Raw genomic sequence first — 20,842 nt, 5'->3', positions numbered from 1 at the left:
GATCAGTTATTTTCATGTTTGAATCTTCCCATTGAACTAACATAGGATATTCATTAGTACCTACCCCATTATAACACAGCCCTTAGGGACTATTCTCTGGAACTACTGCAAGTGATATAATGCAAGAGAATTTGCTGATGAAGCTGCCTCGCTTGACCTATTTAATTTGTCACTCCATTCCCTGCACTTTTTCCTTTGTTGAGATAAAGAAATTTCTCTTGCTTTTTGTTAGGGAGCATTCTAAATAGCTGTGGAAATTTTTGACTTTTAGTGACTTGAATGGCTCATATTTGAAAGAATATTTTTTAAAAGTTGCCTATATCTCAGAAAACTTCCTGAATGTAATAGATTCCTCATCTAAAGGTAGCAACTATGAAATGATTTCTCATGCTCTTTGGCAGTAGTGATTACAGCAGCACTTAATATACTGTATACACTGTACATCACTATTATAACAAAATAATGTAAAAAAAATGAAATGCCTAAATTGAATATTATTTTCCCCCAAATCCCTGAAAATACTAGAAGACTTTCCATATTTCCATTCCTTCTAGAAAGATCTGACTTAAATTAGTTGTTAGGGGCACAAAGGTCCAAAACATTATAAAACCACAATTCCTTCCTTTCTTTAAAGTATTTTAGGACACAGTTTTTAAGATAGACATCTCACATAAGAATTTAAAATAGTTGTAAAAAACTTTACTCTGCCATGCAAGTCTTCAGTCTCCCAGTGACTATTCATAGTTAAATACATGGGATTAGATGTTCCTGGAACACCTGAATGCATGCTAATAATTGAACTATTTAAAAGCCCAGTTTATGTTCTGTTTATGTAATAACTTTCAGGCAGCTTGAAACGTACATATGAAGAAGAAGAGGAATTTGGAAATATGCAAGTTGCTGCTGCACAGAATGGATGATGGTGCCTCAGACCAACATTTATAGTGTTTGATTGTATGTGAAGGGGAAAATACATTAATAATGTAAAATGAGAAAAACACAAGTAGCTTCTTTTCAATTACATGTTGCTTCCAAATGTCTTTCTCTGCAACTTGCTAAGCAACATTTTAAGAAATGATGGACTTCTTGAATAGATGGCACTGATTGTTTTCTTTTTTTTTTTTTTTTACACTTTACAGTTTTATTATAAAACAAGATTTTTGGACTTGCAAAGAAGTATTATTGCAATAATGCACTTTTCATACTTGAAAATTTCTTTATTTGTATGATATAAAGTTATTACTTTAAAACAAAATGCAAGTTGGGGAGGCTTGTTTATAAAAAATTATTTGTAATTTATAACAATTTACTAAAGAAAAGTTTGTTAAAATTCATTTTGTGTTTATACATTTTTAAAATAATTTTACAGTTATTATTTTTTTAGTTTTATGGTGGGACTTCTTACAGAAATATCAATGCAAGAATCTGCCACATTTTGAGTAAAAAGTTTATGGACCTTGACCACCCTTTCATGTTTGGAAACTTTCCTTGGACTTCTGCAATATATTTCAAATCATGTCATTGGTTCACCTTCCCTCATCACTGCATTGGCTAGCCTATGTAAAACTTAATGAAAGAGGAAAATACCTCCTTTTGCCAAGTGTAACACTGGTATTTCTGAAAAAAAGATTGAGTTAGAAGTTTCAAGTGAATTTTTCTGTTTGGATTTTCTTTTGGTGAAAGCCAGGTGTATCTGTGTTCTTTGGAAAAGTATCTAGCCTTTTTTCTTTCTCCAGAACTATTCCAAATACAGGTTACAACATGTACGCTGTCATACTGTTTATTTTTTAATTCTAAGAAGTAGAAAAGTGCCTTTTATTATTTCTAAAATTAGCTTTATTGTGGCCTACAAATTGGATAGCACTTAGGAACAATGAAAATGTTTACAAAAAATTTCATTATTTTTAGATATCTTAAGTTTTTAAACTGGAAGTATAAAAGCTTATTATAAAAATTTAAGCAAATTGTTTAAAATGGACCACATTCTTCCCAACCCATTTTGTGTTATCTTTATGAGTATGAGATTCTCAGATTGAAGCTTCTCTTTGCAGTGACTTTTGGAATGGTTTCTGGCTTAATTACTTAATAAGTGTTTTAAGCAAGCACATTTTATGGATCTTTGGTTTTAATATTTTTACTTACTTACAAATATAAAAGGTACATACGATAGCAATTATTGCTTTTCCAAATATTGAAACAGAAGCAAAATTTCTTTTCATTCTTTATTTTTGTTGGATAGCAAAAACAAAACTTACCCCAGTGCTTATGTTTGGGTGCTTAATGGATTTTCTCTTGTAGGGTACCTGTTATCCCTTGTTATTTTGGACTGTCCTTTTGTTTCTGTCCCCTCCTTCTTCTGCCAGCCTCTCCCCAAACTCCATGAATAATGCCAGTAAAAACATACGTTATTAAATCATACAACATTTTGGGAGAATAGTTTACTTAATATTTCAGGTTAACTAAGACATTTTATGTTGTCCCACTTAGTTGGTATATGCTTTTGGCTTCCTATGAATGAATGAAATAGTGAATCAGTTTGTGAATGTTATATGAGTTATATAATCTTTTAAATATCTAAAATCATCACTAAAAAAAGGTATAATTTTACAAAACCGCAGGTTAATCTAGATGTTCAGTTCCTACTGGTTTTATTCCATTTTGAAGCATTAGTGCAATTTATTACTTTGCAGATTTTCACTGGAGACTTAACCAAAATCTAAGTGGTGATAGCTTTTGCTTTAATTGGATCACTATAGCATTAATAAATGTCACCTAGCCCTTATTGTTAGTTATATTCTCAGTAATTGATACTGCAGCTTCATTCTGTAGTCATTTTGCATTTAAAATAATTTTAAGGGACAGCTAGATAGCGCAGTGGATAGAGCACTAGCCCTGGAGTCAGGAGGACCCGAATTCAAATCTAGCTTCAGGCCAAACACTTTTAATGAAGTAAAAACAAGCTGTGTGACCATGGGCAAATCACTTAACCCCAATTGTCTAAAAAAATAATAATTTTTAAAAATACTTCGTGTAGGTCCAGAAGTTTAGGCTTATCTCTTAATTTTGTCTTTCCTTTTATTAGTTTATTATTACTATGGTATTTATTAAACTGTTTTCCAATAGTTTAGAGAAGTGCATATTTAAATGTACCCATTAATTTCTGTTTAGGTATTTGTCCTTTAGTTTTCTTGCTGTTTGATTATATGCTATCACTGAAGTGCCTTTGCAGCACTCTTAAGTTTAAACAGTGTCTCACAAACTGTCATTGTCTTGAGAGTGAAATGCCTACAGGCAAACTTCATTCTGGTACTTCTAAATCTCATCGTCCTGTTGAATGTTGTTTAATTTTTTGTTTCCTTCATGGAATATTTCCTTCCATTTTTCAACTTCAGGAAAGCCTTTAGTTTGTGATTCCTTTGTTCTCATTGATATTTAATGATCTAAATTTTTCATGTAAATTTGATGCATGAAAAGAACTAGGCCTATGACCTATGGCACTGAGAACTTTTAAAAATAATACATTATAATTTTTATGATGAATATATATATGGCCCTTTAGGGTTTTTCAACCAATGTGACTTAATGCCCAGTCTAGGACATATATAGTGAAGTTAAAGTAAAATTATATCACAGTCACACATATGCACACAGCAGCATGAAAATCTACTTTACTATTCTTTATTGCAGAAGAAAGTAACATTTTACCAGTGATTATTATGTTTCAAATGTTGGAATTAAAAAATTTTCTTGCTTTCTAATCAGGTCATTTTGTTCATGGTACTTTCTCTCTAGTCTAGAAAAAGTTAAAGACACTATTTTCTGTTTACTGGTTACTTAAGGTGAGGAATTTAACAGAAAGAGCTTTTGCTAGTATCTCACCAGTAATTAACTTTTGAAGCAGAATGTTAGTTTTTGATCTTATCTTTCAGGAGAACTAAGAGGTATTATATGAAAATGTTAAATATTGCCTTCCCCTTTTTTCCCTGTAAAAGTCTCTAACTTTTTATTCATAGTGATTCAGCTGAGTTGTCTGAAACAGCTAAAATCTTGGGTTGGAAATCTGGGATATACATATCGGGACCTCAATTTATTGTACAGTTGGTCTACAACTGCATAACTTGACAGTTGGTGAAAGTTATTACATACTAAACCAAAATTTCTTGTTAGTGTTCATCTGGATCATTGTGCTTTCAAAAATAGTAACTGAAACTCCTAAAAGGAAAGTGTTTACTTCATTAAAAAAGAGAGAGAGAGAATTTCCAGGACCCTGGGATTTCAATTGTTTTTGAATGCTGGAGTTTCTTTTCATGGCAGCTAAAAATAACTTAAAATATTCAGGTTTACATGCTAGCTTCCTCCTATAGGGAGATGTCATACCTCACAGTTCAAGGTGCATCCTGAATTGCTAACATTTTACTGACATCTAGTTGTAATTTACTATGCAGCAAAATTATTCAAAAAGAACAGCCTGTCTTTGTAATGTGTTTAATTTATCCTGCTTTTAACAAATGTATCTTGAACAAAGTATTGAAGTGTATAGGAATGCCATAGTGCAAGAGGCTAATAGTTCTCGCACAAGATACTAAAAATTTATTTTGTGAAACTATTAAACTCCATACAAAATATTTAGCATCTTGTGCCACTGTGTCTGAAAAAAATAATTTATTCATTTAAAACTGATTTTAGCCACTTGATATCATGAATAAATGACTTTTTATATTTTCTGTTGATACTGTGTGTAGTGTACATCCAATGGTTCAAACTTTCCATTTTCTAAATACCTTTCCTAAGAATGTGGTCCAGACTGGTTTAAAATTCCAGATATGTAAAAACGTGAATGGATTTTTTTCAATATTTTAGTTTCAGTTCAGTTTTAAATCTAATCTACATTTTAAAAATCACCAAAGCTGCTAAGTTATATTTATTCAGACAGAATTATTTTATCACAGAAACTCAGAGTTGGAAAAGACCACAGGAACCATGTAGTCCAACCAGTACCTAAGCAAGAATCCACTTCAGGCATTCCATTTTCTTTTTGGATGTCTATAATTACTGGGAAGTCAAAACTGGCCCCTCTGCAACTTCTATTCACTGCTTAGTACTGCCTTCTGACTTTAAGCAGAATAAATCTGAACCTTCTTCCTTGTCCCTTCAAATACTTGAATACCTGAATACTTGAAATACTTGAATAATAAATTATCCTCCTTGGTCTATAGCTTAGAATTTAGATTCTCTTGGATTTTTGCGACTAAGAGGGTCTAGTGATGTGAATCATTGAGAGTAAAGTTTTAATAAATCTCCAGCTTGGGTGTGATTTTTCCTCTTATCTTGTTATGATGCCACTTCATTTCTTTTTCTTTTTTTTTTTTTTTGGTGAAGCATTTGGGGTTAAGTGACTTGCCCGGGGTCACACTGCTAGTAAGTGTCAAGTGTCTGAGGCTGGATTTAAACTTGGGTCCTCCTGACTCCAAAGCTGTATCCACTGCTCCACCACTTCATTTCTTTCCAGCATGTTTTCCTCACTAATTTTTTTACATGTCTACAAATCCAAGTGTGAATCAGTTAATTTTGCTTTTTTCCTAAAAACTAGATGGCTTTTAATGGCTTACTTGGTTCTTTAAAAGTTATCTAAAAAACAGTATATCCAGGAAAGTACTAGCCATCTTGATAGGGATGAGAAGCAAATACAATAGCAGGTGATGAAAACAGATGAACTTTAATTATTTTGCAAACAGCTAATAAATAACACTGACCGTTACCTGAGGACCTAGAAATTCAAGAATTATTAGAAGGGAACATATGAAAAATTTTACAATTCTATTCAACAGAATTACTATTCATCTGAATAGTAATTTTACATTTTTATTTGATATTAAAAATAAAATCAGAAAACAGCAAGCACTAAAAAGTGCATATTATCACTGAGAAAATCCCCATCAAATTTTATGAATGCAACAAAAGCAATGTGATTTTCCCATAAAATGTTTATCAAAAGGGTAGCTGAGACTTGATGTTGTATCTATCAGTGAAAAACTATGAGACAGATGTTTTTCAAAAGGGGGTAAACTGAGGATATTACACAATGTGTAGTACCTCTATCAGATGCCTAGATTCAGTGGATATTAAATTATATTTGACATGGCTGGATAAAATGATCTACGTTAAATTTCACAGGTAAAACAGCTACTTCTTACTTTGAATCTTATCATTTCATCCCTCCACCAAATATTTACTAGGTTTTCATCAAATTAAAATACTTCAAATGAAAGGTTCTTAATTTTTTACAAAGCTATAATCTGATGTTTGCCAACATTATTATTATTACCTCCCCAAAATATATGTGTTCAGTGAGTTATTTAATATTAAGTAGTCAGCTTGCAATTAAACCCATCTCTGTTTTTTATTATAATTAAGGAAACTAGTTAACAATTTTGTACACTACAGGATACTCTCTTATACAATCTGTTTCTTTTTAATAAAAAGTAAGATAGTAAACAAATAAGATAGTAAACAGATACTCTACATTTTGACTACAAAGAAATAAAACCCAATTTTAGAAAAATACAGGAAAAATTTCAAGTTAAAAATATATTCCTTTGGTTAAAAGTCATCTCCTTCATAACATTCATTTATAGTCTGTTATCACAGCATGCTCCACCAATCCAATTTAATCTTCTAATATGCCAAACTTGTAGACTAAAATTTTTGTCCAATATTTTATGGGGGCAAGGGAGGTGTCACTTGTTTTGCAGCAATAAAATACTTTGATTTTCTAAAAGAATAGCCTAGTTGCAATAAATTCCTTTGTTTTCATTCTAAAAACGATTCTTGCTATCATTACTTTAGAAACCTGTGATACATGTAGTTTTCTTCGGATACAGTATATCCAAACTTTTTATAGAAACCAACGTTTTGTGGAAGACATTCAAGGGTAATTTTGTAACAGTTCAGTTTTTTACTTAGCAGAGTAAGAGTCGACAATAACCTGAAAAAGAAGAATAAATTCTAAGAATAATGTGATTTTGAACAGCTTTTTGAAAGACAAATTTTTGATGGCAGCCCTTTATTAGCATGCAATTTTTAAATGAATTAGATTCTGTGCTTTCAAAAGAGTTTTCTCAAAATTAAAATATAAAATGTGATTAATATTTATATATGAAATAACTAAATCTCCCCTTTTATGTCAAGGGCAAGATTTTTAGATGTTACTCCTATTGCATATGTAAAAAAATACAAAAGAGTTTATGGAAATAAGATGGTAGTATTTTGTGAACTGCTTCAAATATTTTAAATTTGCCAAAAAAACAAAAATCTTAATGTTAAAACTAGAAACCAGGGGCAGCTAGGTGGCATAGTGGATAGAGCACCGGTCCTGGATTCCGGAGGACCTGAGTTCAAATCCAGCCTCAGACACAACATTTACTAGCTGTGTGACCATGGGCAAGTCACTCAACCCTATTGCCTAGCCAAAAAAACACAACACACTAGAAACTAAAATATTTATACTTGAACTATTAAAACTAGTTTTTAAAAAACCCAACTTAGAACATGAAGCAAGTAAAATTCTAGATAGCTTTTGAAAAAAAAGTAAACACAAGTTGAGTAGCTCCTACTTTCCATGGTCAAGGGCAGTTAGGCAGTGTGCTGGGCCTGGTGTCAGGAAGTCTTATCTTCCAGAGTTCAAAAATCTAGCCTGAGATGCTAGCTGCATGTCCCTGGGCAAGTCACTGTTTGCCTCAGTTTCCTCATCTATAAAATGGACTGGAGAAGGAAATGACAAACCACTCCAAGTATCTTTGACAAGAAAACCCCAAATAGAGTCATGAAGAGTTGGACATGACTAACAACAAACTCCATGGTCATTTATTTCAATATACTTCAGCATGTTTTTTGTTCTTAAAAAATTTAAGTTGGCGTATTCCTCTTGAATCCTTTTAAAAATCTGTTATAAAAGATTCATAGGATTATATTGGGGAATGAATGCAATTTTATAAAGCATCAATAAAAAATATTTAAGTTTTGTTTTTAAAACAGTCTTAAATTGGTCAACAAGTTCCGTCATTTTCTTCAGGCAACAATTTTCTCTGCCTCGTTGTTAACTGTTTCTCTTTAGATAAGTATCTTCTCATTGAGAAGTTCCATCCATCTCAATTCCTTCAATCTTGAAAAAGGTTTAAAAAAAGTATTCCTACAATAGGTTTGAATATATGTGTGGATGATAAATTCATAATTAAGGCTATTTGTGATAAATCTCTTAATCTGAAGTTGATGTCACAGGAAATAATCACATTCCTCCCATATTTGTCTTCTGTATCAATGTAAGAGACAAAATTGAATGGACCATTACTCAAACCCATATGGTATTTCTCATATATTTAAGTACAAATTTTAATCTTTTTAAAAGACAATGTATCACAGATTTAAAGCTGAAAGGGACCTTAAAGGCTATCTAGCCCAATCTCATCATTTCACAGAATTGAAGCTCAAAAAGGTTTACTGAGTGCCAAGTCATACAAGTAGCAAGCAGCAGAGCCAGAATTTGAACCCAAATCCTATGACTTCACACCTGCTGCCCTTTCTGCTATACCTCAGTGACTAATGGCTGGTCTTTAGAAAAACTGTTTGCCAAGACAGACAGTATGGTAGCACAGTGAGTCCTGCACCCTTTCCAGGATTTTAAAACCATGGAGTGACATTACAATGTCCTCTGGTCCTTGCTAATAATTATTGCCAATTATTGCTGATATCTTAGAAGTTGCTGACAAAAAGTATAGCTCATTTAACTTTATGCTGGAATTCTAAAACTAGCTTGATGAATATTTTTTGTTTTAAATATAAACATAAAACTATAACATAACTTCAAATGAGGTATTTAAACAATCAATTTGCAAGAATTTTTAAATTCAGTTTTCTTGTTGCTGAGTCATTTTTCAGTGGTGTCTTCATGACCCCAATTCTGGATTTTCTTGGCAAAGATACTGAAGTGATTTGCCCGAGGTCACACAGCTACTATGTGTCTGAGGCCACATTTGAACTCAGGAAAATGAGTCTTCCTGACGTTAGGCCTAGTACTCTATCCACCATGCCACCTAGCTCTCCGCCAATTCAGTCTTGACAAGAATTCCATTATGTATGAAGAACACCTAATCTACCCAAAATTGATAGTTTCTGTAGCAAAATACTTACAGTTTTCCCAGTTGTTTTCCTCTGCATTCATCACTCACAACAACATCTTCCACTCTTCCTCTCTGTGAAAATATTTATCCTTGTGTTTATTTAAAAAAGGAACCTTTTGTCTGATAAATCAGTAAGTGAACAGTCATCATTGACACTATTTTGATAAGTAGTCAGATAAAGAGAAATGTGTATTGTTTATAAACTTGTATGGCATTACCAGAATACAATTTTATGTACTTTTGCCTCTATAATATTCCTGGAGGCAATATAGCATTTTGGAAAGAGTACTGGATTTAGAATCAGAGAACCTGGGTTCAAATTCCAGCTCTGCTACTTATGACAGGTGACCTTGGGCAAATTGTTTAACCTTTCTGGGTCTAAATGATGTCTTTATAATCATAGGAAGATGCCTTGTTTAGCACCAATTTACTTCTAGTCATAAGCAATAATTTAGTCATAATTTTGCATTACAGAAACTCCTCTCTGCTGAAACTCACGCATAATACAGCAGCCAGCCACATGCTGTCATCCTGAGTCTGCTATCTTGTTCCCACTTCTGCCCCTGAGTTCAGGTGCAATTTACTTAAGCTCAGAAACTCTCCTCAGAACCATTAACCAATGTTTTAAAATTAATAAGGCTTTTTGGAAGAGTACTGATACCTTTAAAGGTAGCAATAAGTGTAACAATAGTTCCCTATTATGTATTCTAGATACTTGCTTCTAGGACTTCAGGCACATGACTTGATCTTTTTCTTTACCCAATTCTGAGTCTTTTTGGTCCATTTAGTCCTTACTTCACTGCATGCCTTGTTTTCCTTTGTATTTATCATCATACACTAAGACCAATTTTAATTGTTATGTATAATTTTGCTGTATTTAGGGACTAATTTTTTCCAGGGGAACAGATTTTTAATTTTACAAAAGAAGTCACTGAAAAAAGATACATTTCATGGAAATTATTCATGATAGCTGACATTTGTTACATCACTTAAAATTAACAAAGCACTTTTCTCATGAAAACCCTATAGAGTAAATGACTAAAAGTATTATTCCTATTTTAAAGCTAAAGGAAGCCAGCTCAAGTAGATTAAGTGAATTGCCTAGAATCACAAGACTAATAATTGTCACAACCAAGATCTGAAACCAGGCCTCTCCTGACTCTCAAGTTCTCTCTGCTCTTCTATAGCTATTTTTAACACTAACATTGTTTAAATGCATTTGTCCTATTTTGTCAAGGAATGTCAAACCTACTCTCACAGGCTGGAATAAGAGAAGCATACCTTTGCACATGAATGGATGAATTTATGTTCTATTATCAGGGTAGCTGTAGCAACAATCTGCCCTATAGTGACATCTTCTACAACTGTAACATAATAATCCCCTGATTTCCTCATGTGCTCAAATGATCCTGCAGGAATAGGAAAAGATGTCATTATATGATGATGTATAACTTTAGTAGGTCACAGAAGCACTAGTTCCGCCTGAACATTTTTGACTTTTGCCATCTGTTCAAATTTGAATTAGTGGAGGAAAAAAAATCACGTATTACAAAAAATGACCTAGAGTCTCAAATGGAGATGATATTTTAAAAAATGTTTTAAAACAAATAGTTATTGTTTTTTGATAAGGCAATAATAGTATGTACATTCAATGGAACCTATGCTACGATATCTATACAGCATGAGAAACTTCCCAAGCCAGGGTGAGAATTGTATCAATCCAAAGATAGATAATCTTTGTTATATTTGAATTTTAGACTAAGGTAAGCCATATATAATAAACAATTCACTAATTTTTCTGTTTATGTTTTCCCAGTTTTGCCAAATATAGGCACACTGGGGCAGAACAAAGTCCATACAAAGAACAACTTATCTTCCCTTTATTCCTTTTCAAATAAAGATTGATAGATGTGTACTCACTCATAAATTGCTCAGGGCTGACCATTCCAGTTTCTGTTAGCTGACCAAGCACCTTAAAAAATCCTAGTTCAAAAAAAGAAATTTCGTATAAAATGACAGATTCTTCTTTTTAAACAAAGGTGTATTTTGGAAGAAACTAAAACCTAGGTCTGTGTTTTTACATGTAATCACAACTCCTCTTCCACCATTACCCCCCCCAAACCCTATAAATACATCTCTCAAATGGCAATATTTATTTTTTTAAAATAGCACCTATATTTTTCAAGAAATGAAATACAAATGGATTGCATTCATGAATGACACCAATTATCACATAATACATGACTATTTTTGTTGCCTCAGAATTTATGACACTATATCCAAAACACAGAAACTGCTTTTAAAAACAAATACGCTTTTTCTCAAAGGCCAAAATCTTTTTTTTTTTCATTCTTGTAGCCACAGGAATAGACCTCGGCAAAAATCATATTCTTCAGCTTTAAGTTGGAAATATTTACTTTAAGGCTCATGACAACCATTTTGCTCTAGGTTTAGATATTTCAGTTTGCTTAATTTGGTGAATGAAAACAATTTATGTATAATCAGTTTTATTTTGCCTAAGACTTCCATAGTGTGGCTTATCTGAGAAAAATATTACTGGAGAAAAAGTTGAAGAAGACCTTGTCTACTTAGTAATTTCCTATAACCTGAAAAGATATCTGTGGTTCCTTTTTAATCAAAGCACTTATTAATAAACTATTTCAAGGGGAGACAGAAGCCAAAAGTGACGATGGTATTCCTCCCAGCAGAAAGGACATTTGAAGAATAAAGGGTGAGGAGAAAAGGTGTATCTCTACCATTCCTGTTGAATTATCTTCATTGTGTATCTAATGTTGAACACAATATTTAAATGCAGGCACAAAAACACATCATGAACATATTAACCTTAAATATTATCATCTGTATCAATGCTAGTTGGCTTTCATTAGCACAGATAAGAGTAAAACAATCAAGGCATGATTAATAAATGTGAAATCAGTCAATACCTCTGTTTAGATCTGCAGTACAAAGAGGCCTCAAAACCAAACCATCTCCTGGGTATGTTGGGGAAATGGCTGGAGAAAATGTTGCAGTATTCTGGCTCCAGTCCACCTCTTTCAATAGACTTGGGTCAAACATAGGTGTTTCATCAGGTTTCATGACTGCAATGAGGACTGAAATTAAAATAATAAATTTGTACAAAGAACTTTTTTGTCTCAAATAATAAATTTTTGAAGTTATATTTCTGCAAACCAAAGCAATTCTTGAATAATACAAAAAAATATCAGTGAAATTTAAGTTTTTAAAAGGCAGTTAAGTAAGTCTGGCTTCTCAATCCTATATGCCACCACATACACACATAGACCCCTTAAAATAATATCTCACATTTGTATTAGAGTTAGTAAAGTATTTTATTAAGTAACTTGCTCAGGGTCTTACAGCTAGTATCTGAAGAGGGATAAAAACCTAGGTTTTGCTGACTCCAAGTCCACTATGCATTACACCATAATGCCTTTGTCACTAGCTTTATGTGGAAGAAATATGTGAGGCTACAAATTTTTAAAAATACAAGATTTGCTCATGAGTTGGTTTAGAAAATTTCAAAGTCTCTCCCATATTCAGATATTATCAATGTATCGGAAAAAAAAAAACCTCTCAGAACCTACCCCACACCTACTCCTGCCCAATCCCACTAGCTCTCAGTGCTATCCCATCACTATTTTCTGCCTTCCCAATCTTCTATGAATCAGTTCAATTCTATATTTTCTCTTCTCTTGAATCTCTTATTTCCCCGTCCTTTCACACCAATCATGCCTTGCCAAACTCCAACCCTGGATTACACACCATCTTTCTCCTTTGCTCTTCCTCAACAAATTGCTAAATAGAAATGGAAGAAATAGTGAAATCATAGTAACAGGGAATACCATACATTTATGCCAATTTTAAATGTGTTCTCACTACAAGACAATTGTTATCATATTCCTCCTTAACTGACTTTCCTATCCCATTCACCATAGCAGCTGGTCTGAACCATTTCTTCTCTTTTCAAGCCTCTCATGCCACTCTGCCCATACCTTCTCTTCTGATGATCTTCATATCTTAACAACAAAAAAATTGAGGCTACTTGCTGAGACCTTTTCTCTTTTTCCTCTCAATCCCTGATACTGTCCCACTAGCTTCTCTTTTGTTCCAGGCTTTGATGAAAAGATGGCCCTTCTCTTCATTAAGGTCAGCACCTCCACATGTACCCTCAATCCCTTCCCAGTACCTTTTTAGCCACTCTATTACCCCCTTCCCCAATATTTAATCTCTCTGTATCTTTTCCAGCTAGCTACAAATATGCTCAAGTTCTCCTACATCTTTTGAAAACCCTCGCTAGATCCTATGATTCCTACCTGGTATTGTCCTATATCTTGCCTTCTTTTCTCAACTAAACTTGAAAAGCTGTCTACAATAGGTGCTTCTACTTACTCTTCTCACACTTCCTTTTAAAGCCTCTGTGTCTCTTGGTTCTCCTTTCTGTCTGAATGCCCCTCAGTCTTCTTTGTTACAGCTTCAACCATGTCTCATTAATTAAGGAAGTGTAAGACGGTTGCCTTGCAAAAAAGGGGTGGGTGGGCCTCAGTTGAAATTAGCTAGCACAAATTTATGATCAGTCAATATTTAATAGACACCTGTTATCTAACAGGCACTATGCTAAGCACAGGTGATACAGAAAGAAGCAAGACAGTCCCTGCCCTCGAGGAATTTACAATCTAATGTGTAAGACCACATTCAAATAAATATACACAAGCTACAGACAGGAGAAATGGGAAATAATTAACAAAGGGAAGGCACAAGAATTAAGAGGGATTGGAACTGGCTTCCTATAAAAGATTTGATTTTAGATGAGACTTAACTTAAAGGAAGCCACCAAGGTCAGTAGAAGAAAGCCTGCAGGCATGAGGAACAGCCAGAGCAAATGCCTGAAGCTGACAGCTGGAATATCTTATTCAAGGAAAAGCCAGGAGGACAGTGTCAGTGGATTAAATTATACATTGTGGGGAATAAAATGTAGTAAGCCTATAAAGGGAGGAGGAGGCTAAGTTATGAATGGCTTTGAATATCAAACAGAGGACTTTGTATTTGCTCCTGGAGGTAGTAGGAAGTCACTACAATTTAATGAGTACATGATCTGACATGCATTTTAGGAAAATCACTTTAGTGGCTGAATGGAGGATGTGGAGTAGAGAGAGAAGACAGGCAGACAGACCCACCAGCAGGCTACAAAGATGAAATAAACAGGCTTTGGCAACAGATTGTATGTAGGGGGTGAGGGATAATGAGATAACTCCTAAGAGCATCACTCCTAGGTTTCGAACCTGAGGGATTTGAAAGTGTTGTCCTCTACAGTAATAGGGATAGTATGGGGGAGGGGGGGAGGGTTTAAGGGGAATGATAATGAATTCTGTTTTGGACGTACTGAGTTTGAGATCCCATTTGAGATGTCTGAAAAGCAGCTGGAGATGCAAGACTGGAGGTCAGCCGAGAGGTGGGATAGGTAGACTTAACAATTGTCACCATAGAGATAATAATTAAATCCATGGAGCTGATGAGATTACCAAGTAAAGTAGTATAGAAGACACGTCCATGGCAAATCCATATGGGACACCCTATAGTTAGAGGGCATGATCTGGATGAGGAGTGGTCAGATAGGTAGGAAGAGAATCAGGAGAGTAGTGTCCCAAAAACCTGGGGAAAAGTGAGTATTAAGGAAAAGAAGGTGATTAACAGTGTCACAGGCTGCAGAGAGGTCAAGGAGAATGAAAAATGAGAAAAGACCATGGATTTAGCAACTAAGAGATCATTGCTAACTTTGGAGAGAGCAATTTCAGTGGAATGATAAGGTCAGAAGCGAGACTGTAAGAAGAGAGTGAGAATAGAGTAGATGGTCTTTTTGAAGAGTTTAGCCAAAATGGGCAGAAGAGACTAGTTGTCAGGGGCAGAGGATCAAGTAAGGGTTTTTTCAGGATGAGGGAGACATGGGCATGTTTGTAGGCAATAAGGCATAAACCAGTAGAGAGAGGTTGAAAATAAGTGATAAAGACGGGATGATGGAGGCAGCAATCTGTAGGAGGAGACAGGATGGAATAGGACTGCTTGAACAAGTAGATGGGTTGGCCTTGGTAAGTAGTAAGGCCACCTCATCATATTGAGACAGGAGTGAAGTAAAATAGCAGAATGCATCTGAGCAATAGGATATAAAGAAGAGGGGAGAAGAGAGAGTTCATGGTGAATGACCCCAATTTTTTTCTGTAAAATATGAGGCAAAGCTCTCAGCTGAGAGAGTGGAGGGACGGGAAGACATGGGAGGTTTGAGGGGGAATGAAAAGGTTTAGAAGAGCCACTGTGGAGGGGGAAAGTAGGATAGTAAGCTGATGAGGTAAGTCAAGTAGGACCACCTAGCAACCATAGAGGTAATGTAACAAATTTGTAGCAGACCCAGTTAGGGCAGTTGCCTGATTTTCTTCACCTTCATTTAGCCTCACATGTGTGCAGGAGTAAAGGTGGCAAATGGTGGGACTGATCCACGACTGAGGCTTGGCAGGATGTAATTGGTGAAATTATCCCGGACTAGGGATTCAAGAGAGGACAGTGTAAAATTGTCACCAAGGGGTCAAGATGGGAAATACAGGAGAGAATAGCTAGTGCAGGGGAGATGGCCTGGGAGATAAATAAGGAGTCAAGGGATTGGAGGTCATGGTATACATGAAAAGTAAGATTTTGTAAGAGAAATTCGGCAGAAACTTAGCTTTACTTCTTTCCCATACAAAAAAATTTTTAAATATTCCATTATAACAAACTCAGTCTAGAAAAATTAAATATGTAAAGCTCTAACAATGGACAATATTTCCAAATCCAAGTAAGGCTACCATTAAAAAAAAAAACACTTTTTATAAGTTACTTTTTAAGAAAGACTCATCTGTCTTCTCTGGGCCACAAAATTTTCTATCTGTACAATGAGGGAGTCAGGACTAGATGAACCCTAAAGTGTTTTTCACCTCCAAATCTTTATTTAAGGTTTTTCCTCACAGTAGCAAAATATGTTAATACAATACATATTAGATTAAAAATGTGACTTAAGTCAGTAAGCATTTATTAAGTGCCTCCTATGTGTCAGACACTGAGCTAAGTGCTAAAAATACAAAGTAAGGCAAAGGTCTTGAGGTGCTCACAATCTCCTGTAGACATGCATGTAGAGCCCTGTGGTAGACTCATGGCTAGTGGGTGTGACCTGGATCAAGAAGACACTGAGAAGGAGTAGACAGAAAACCAGGAGCGTGAGAGAAAAGAGAGTATTGAGAAGAGGACAATAAGTGTCAAAAGCTACAGAGAATTCAAGAATGAGGATTGAGAAAAAGCCATTAGATTTGGCTATTAAGAGACTACTGGTAAATTCTGAGAGAGCAGTTTCAGTTGAATGAGTTCAATTAAATGATGAGATTGGAAGGCAGATTGTAGACAGTTAAGAAAAAAGTGAGAGGAAAGGAAGTCTAGGTGCCTATTGCAGACAGCCCTCTCAAGGAGTTTAGCTGCAGAAGAGGTATAGGACCAGAGCAGGAATAGATGGCTCATGCGTGAATTTTTTGATGATGGGGCAGACATAAGCATGTTTATCAGCAGTAAGGAAGTAGACAAGGAGAGATTTGAGGTAAGAGAAAGACAGTAAGGATGATGGAAGCCACAATCTACTGAAGGAGACAGGATGGAATGTGATCACTTGTGCAGGCAGGAAGTTTGCCTTGGCAAGGAGTAATGTGAGACAAGTAAAGGCATCTGAGTGATATACGATGAGGCAGTAGATAATAAGAAGGAGCACTCAGCTGAATGGCCTCAATTTTTTGAGTAAAGTACGAGGCAAGGTTCTTAGCTGAGAGGGCCAGGGACGGGGGAGTTATGTGGCATTTGAGGAGGGATGAATAGGTTTGGAAAAACCTCTTCTCTTCAGTCCCTAGCCCCATTAATACCAATGATTTCACACACCCAAACCTTAGCCTTGGATCACTCCTACTATTCACTTTCTTTAACTCCTGCAAACGTGTTGTGAAACAGAGGTGAAGAAAATCACCTAACTGTTCTAAATGGATTCACTACAAATTTATGTCACACAACCTCACCTGGGCCCTCACTGCTAGCAGGCTAGTCTATTATATCTCCCTTAATATCCCAGTTTCCACAATGGCTTTTCCAAACATTTGTATCCTTCTTCAAAGCTCCCATGGGTCCCACTCCCTCCACCCTCTCAGCTGAGAACTTGGCCTCATATTTTACCCAAAAAAAAAAAATTGAAGCCATTCCTGTGAGTTCTCTCTTCTTCATCTTCTGTCACTTATATGCTTTGTGATACTATCTTCACCCCTGCCTCACAGATGATTCCATTCCATCCCGCCTTCTCCAACAGACTGTCTTGTCATCTCTATCATTTATCTTCAATCTCTTCCAGTCTACTGGCTCCTTTCCTATTGCCTATAAACACATGTCCATTTCTCCTCCATTTTCAAAAAACCCTCACTTGATACTTCTATCCCTACTATCATCCTATAAATCTTCTACCCTTTATGGCTAAACTCCCTGAAAAAGCCATCTACAACAGGTACCTCCACTTTCCTCTCACTCTCTTCTGAACACCTTACAATATGGCTGCTGACATCATCATTCAACTAAAACTCCTCTCTCCAAAGTTACCAATAACTGAGTTGTCACTTTCCTTCTCTGTCCTAGGTTGGCTAATAGGACAGAAAAGGAAAATGAAAACTAAGAGTTATTGGCTGGAGGGTATGTAAGGAAAATGGGGCATTAATGCACTGTTGGTGGAGTTGTGAACTGATTCATTCATTCTGTAAAGCAATTTGGAACTAAGTCCAAGGGACTATAAAACCTTTGACCTAGCAATACCACTACTAGATCTGTGTCCTAAAAAAGATAAAAAGCAAAAAGGAAAAGGACCTATATGTACAAAAATATTTATAGCAGCTCTTTCAGTGGTGGCAAAGCATAGGAAATTAAAGTAATGTCCCTCAATTGGGGAATGGCTAAACAAGTTATGGTATGTGATTGTGATGGAATACCATTGTGCTATAGGAAATGATGAGCAGGATGCTCTCAGTAAAGCCTGGAGACACTGGCATGAGCTGATGCAAAGTGAACTGTACTGTGTACAAAGTAACAGCAATACTGTAAGATGACCAGCTGTGAATGATTTAGCTATTCTCAACAATACCACTGTATTGTTGATCCAAGACAACTCTGATGGACTTATGATGAAAAATGCTATGCATCCCCACAGAAAGAACTGATGGTATCTGAATACAGATTGAAGCATACTTTTTTTTTTTGCTATCTTTATTTTTCTTGAGGTTGTTTGTGCTTTTTTTTGGTCTGTTTTCTTTCACCACAGGACTGTTATAAAAATGTTTTGCATGACTACACATGTATAATATATATCAACTTGTTTGCCTTCCCAATGGAGGGGAGGGAAGGAAGAGAATTCAGAACTCAAAAGTTTTAAAAGCGAATGTTGAAAAATTGTTTTTACATGTAACTAGGGGGAAATAAAATACTAAAAAGAAAAAAAAATGAATTCTTAGTCATTGGCCTTGTCTCAGTCCTTATTTCTCCATAACCTCTCTTCAGTCTGTGACACTGACGATGACCCTCAAGGGTCACCTCAACCTCTCTCAAGGATTTTGGATCACCGCTCTCTTCTGATTCTCCTCCTACCTAAATGATCTCTCTTCATTCTCTTTTACTGGATCCTCATCTACATCATGCCCTCTCACTACAGGTATTCTACAGGGTTCTGCCCTCTTCTCTCTATGGACTATCTCACTTGGTGATCTCATCAACTCCATAGATTTAATTATAATTTCTTTGGTGACAATTCTCAAATCTACCTATCCTACCCTTAACTCTCCACTAACCTCCAATCTTGCATCTCCAACTATCTTTCAGACATATCAAATTAGATGTCCAATAAACTAGATGACATCTTATATTCGGCATGTCCAAAAGAAAACTCATTATCTTTTTCCTTAAACTCTCTCCCTACTACTGTAGATGGCTATACCATCCCCCCAGTCCCTCAGGCCTGCAACCTAAAAGTTATCCTTATCTCCTCACTATCTCTCATACTTATTATCCAATCTGTCAAAAGCCTGTCACTTTTAACTTTACAACATTTCTCAAAAACTCCTGTCCTCTGACACTGCCATTCCTCTAGTGTAGGCCCTCATCATCTCACACCTGGACTATTAGAAAAGTCTGCAGGTGGGTCAGCCTCCCCAAATCTCCCCCCAACTCCAATCCACTCCTAAAGCATAGGCTCGAGAGAGACAGAGACAGAGACAGACAGAGAGAGAGAATGTGTCTCACTCTATAAACTCCAATGGCCTTGTTATCACCTAAAGTTTTGTTAGCATATAACTATGAACAAAAGATCTTTTTATTTCTTCTGGTTTTGTTATGACTTCACTCTATTTACTTGCTATTTTATTAATTTGATTTTCAGTTCTCTTCTTTTTATCAGATTAGCTAAAGGCTTATCAATTTTATTAATCTCTTCAAAGAACCAGCTTTTAAAAAATCATACTTATGATTTTTCATTTCTAGTTTATGTATTTTTCTAATTTTAATACATCTTCCTTTCGTATTCATTTTACATTTATTTGTTGGCTTTCTAGTTTTTTTTTTAAATGTTCAGTTAATTAATCCTCTCTTTTCTTGTTTTGTTATTGTTTGTAGGGCTAAGATTTAAGCTGCATCCCAGAAATTGTGGCATGTTGCTGCATTGTTTTCTTTCATATAATTATCATTTCTATGATTTGTTCTTTGACCCACTGTATTAAAGATTCCATTGTTAGGTGTTCGTTTGGTTATGCGTATTTTCTTTTTAGTCCCTGAACTAATGACTATTTTTATTGTTACTGTTTGGGAAGGATATATTTATTATTTCTGCTTTTTTTTTTTTTTTACATTTTTGGCAGTATCTCTGTACCCTGATAGTGAATTTTTTTTAAAGTTCCATGTAAGCTGAGAAATATGTTCTTATTAGTCCCATGTAGAAGATATCATAAATCTTCTAGCTATAGTTTTTCCAGCAATTTGTTCAGTTCTTTATTTTTCCTTTTGTTTGTCTATTTGGCTTACCCAAAACCGAGAGAGAGGCATTGATATCTCCTCTCACTATTGTGTTCCTGTCTATGTTGTCTTATTGTTCAGTTAATGGGGTTCTTTTTTTTTTAATTAATTTGGATGATAAGGCATTTGGAGCATATGTCTCATACTGATATTGGCTTGTTTTCTAAGGTCTCCTTTAGAATGTCTTCTTGTCTCTCTTTTTCTTTATGTTTGTTTTTACTTTGTTACACAGCATGATTGCAGCTTCTGTTTTTGAATTCACTTGATGCCATAGCAAATTTTTTCAGCACCTTTATTCTATGTTTTATTCTATATATTGTTTTTTAAATATGCTTCTTATAAGCAATAGATTGTTTTGTTTTCTTATCTGATCTACAACTTTTTCACTTTAGACTATTTACTCCATCCAAAGTTATGAGAATCAAATTTATATTTTTTTTCATTTTGCCTTTAATATTGCAGGCTTTTCCCCTCTTCTGCTATAAACAGTACTATATCTCTTCAGTTATATTAGGTTAAATTTTTTTTAAGTGGCCCTATCATTGTCTTTC

The 20,842-nt window shown here is 35.0% G+C and overlaps 2 protein-coding genes across 5 annotated transcripts in view; one reads left to right on the top strand and one right to left on the bottom strand.

Moving 5' to 3' along the window:
• The window catches only part of STYX (serine/threonine/tyrosine interacting protein), a 43,010-nt gene extending 38,280 nt beyond the window's left edge, over nucleotides 1-4,730 (top strand). Inside the window, exon 11 of the mRNA XM_020974871.2 lies at nucleotides 847-4,730. Within this exon, the coding sequence (XP_020830530.1) occupies nucleotides 847-920 (74 nt within the window). The 3' untranslated portion in view covers nucleotides 921-4,730. The remainder of the gene's footprint in view (nucleotides 1-846) is intronic.
• A 967-nt stretch (nucleotides 4,731-5,697) lies between these two features.
• GNPNAT1 (glucosamine-phosphate N-acetyltransferase 1) overlaps nucleotides 5,698-20,842 on the bottom strand; it is a 33,258-nt gene continuing 18,113 nt past the window's right edge. For all 4 annotated transcript variants that reach the window (XM_020974867.2, XM_020974869.2, XM_020974868.2 and 1 more), the window contains exons 2-6: nucleotides 12,122-12,289; nucleotides 11,097-11,159; nucleotides 10,458-10,585; nucleotides 9,187-9,248; nucleotides 5,698-6,985 (exon numbers count right to left, since the gene is read on the bottom strand). In XM_020974867.2, coding sequence (XP_020830526.2) covers nucleotides 6,838-6,985; nucleotides 9,187-9,248; nucleotides 10,458-10,585; nucleotides 11,097-11,159; nucleotides 12,122-12,275 — 555 coding nt within the window. In that variant the 5' untranslated portion in view covers nucleotides 12,276-12,289 and the 3' untranslated portion in view covers nucleotides 5,698-6,837. The remainder of the gene's footprint in view (nucleotides 6,986-9,186; nucleotides 9,249-10,457; nucleotides 10,586-11,096; nucleotides 11,160-12,121; nucleotides 12,290-20,842) is intronic.

The sequence above is a fragment of the Phascolarctos cinereus genome, unplaced genomic scaffold (genome assembly GCF_003287225.1).
Source record: "Phascolarctos cinereus isolate Bilbo 61053 unplaced genomic scaffold, phaCin_HiC Scaffold_3;HRSCAF=262, whole genome shotgun sequence".
Classification (NCBI taxonomy): Eukaryota; Metazoa; Chordata; class Mammalia; order Diprotodontia; family Phascolarctidae; genus Phascolarctos; species Phascolarctos cinereus.
This window is presented reverse-complemented; position numbering and strand designations above follow the sequence as displayed.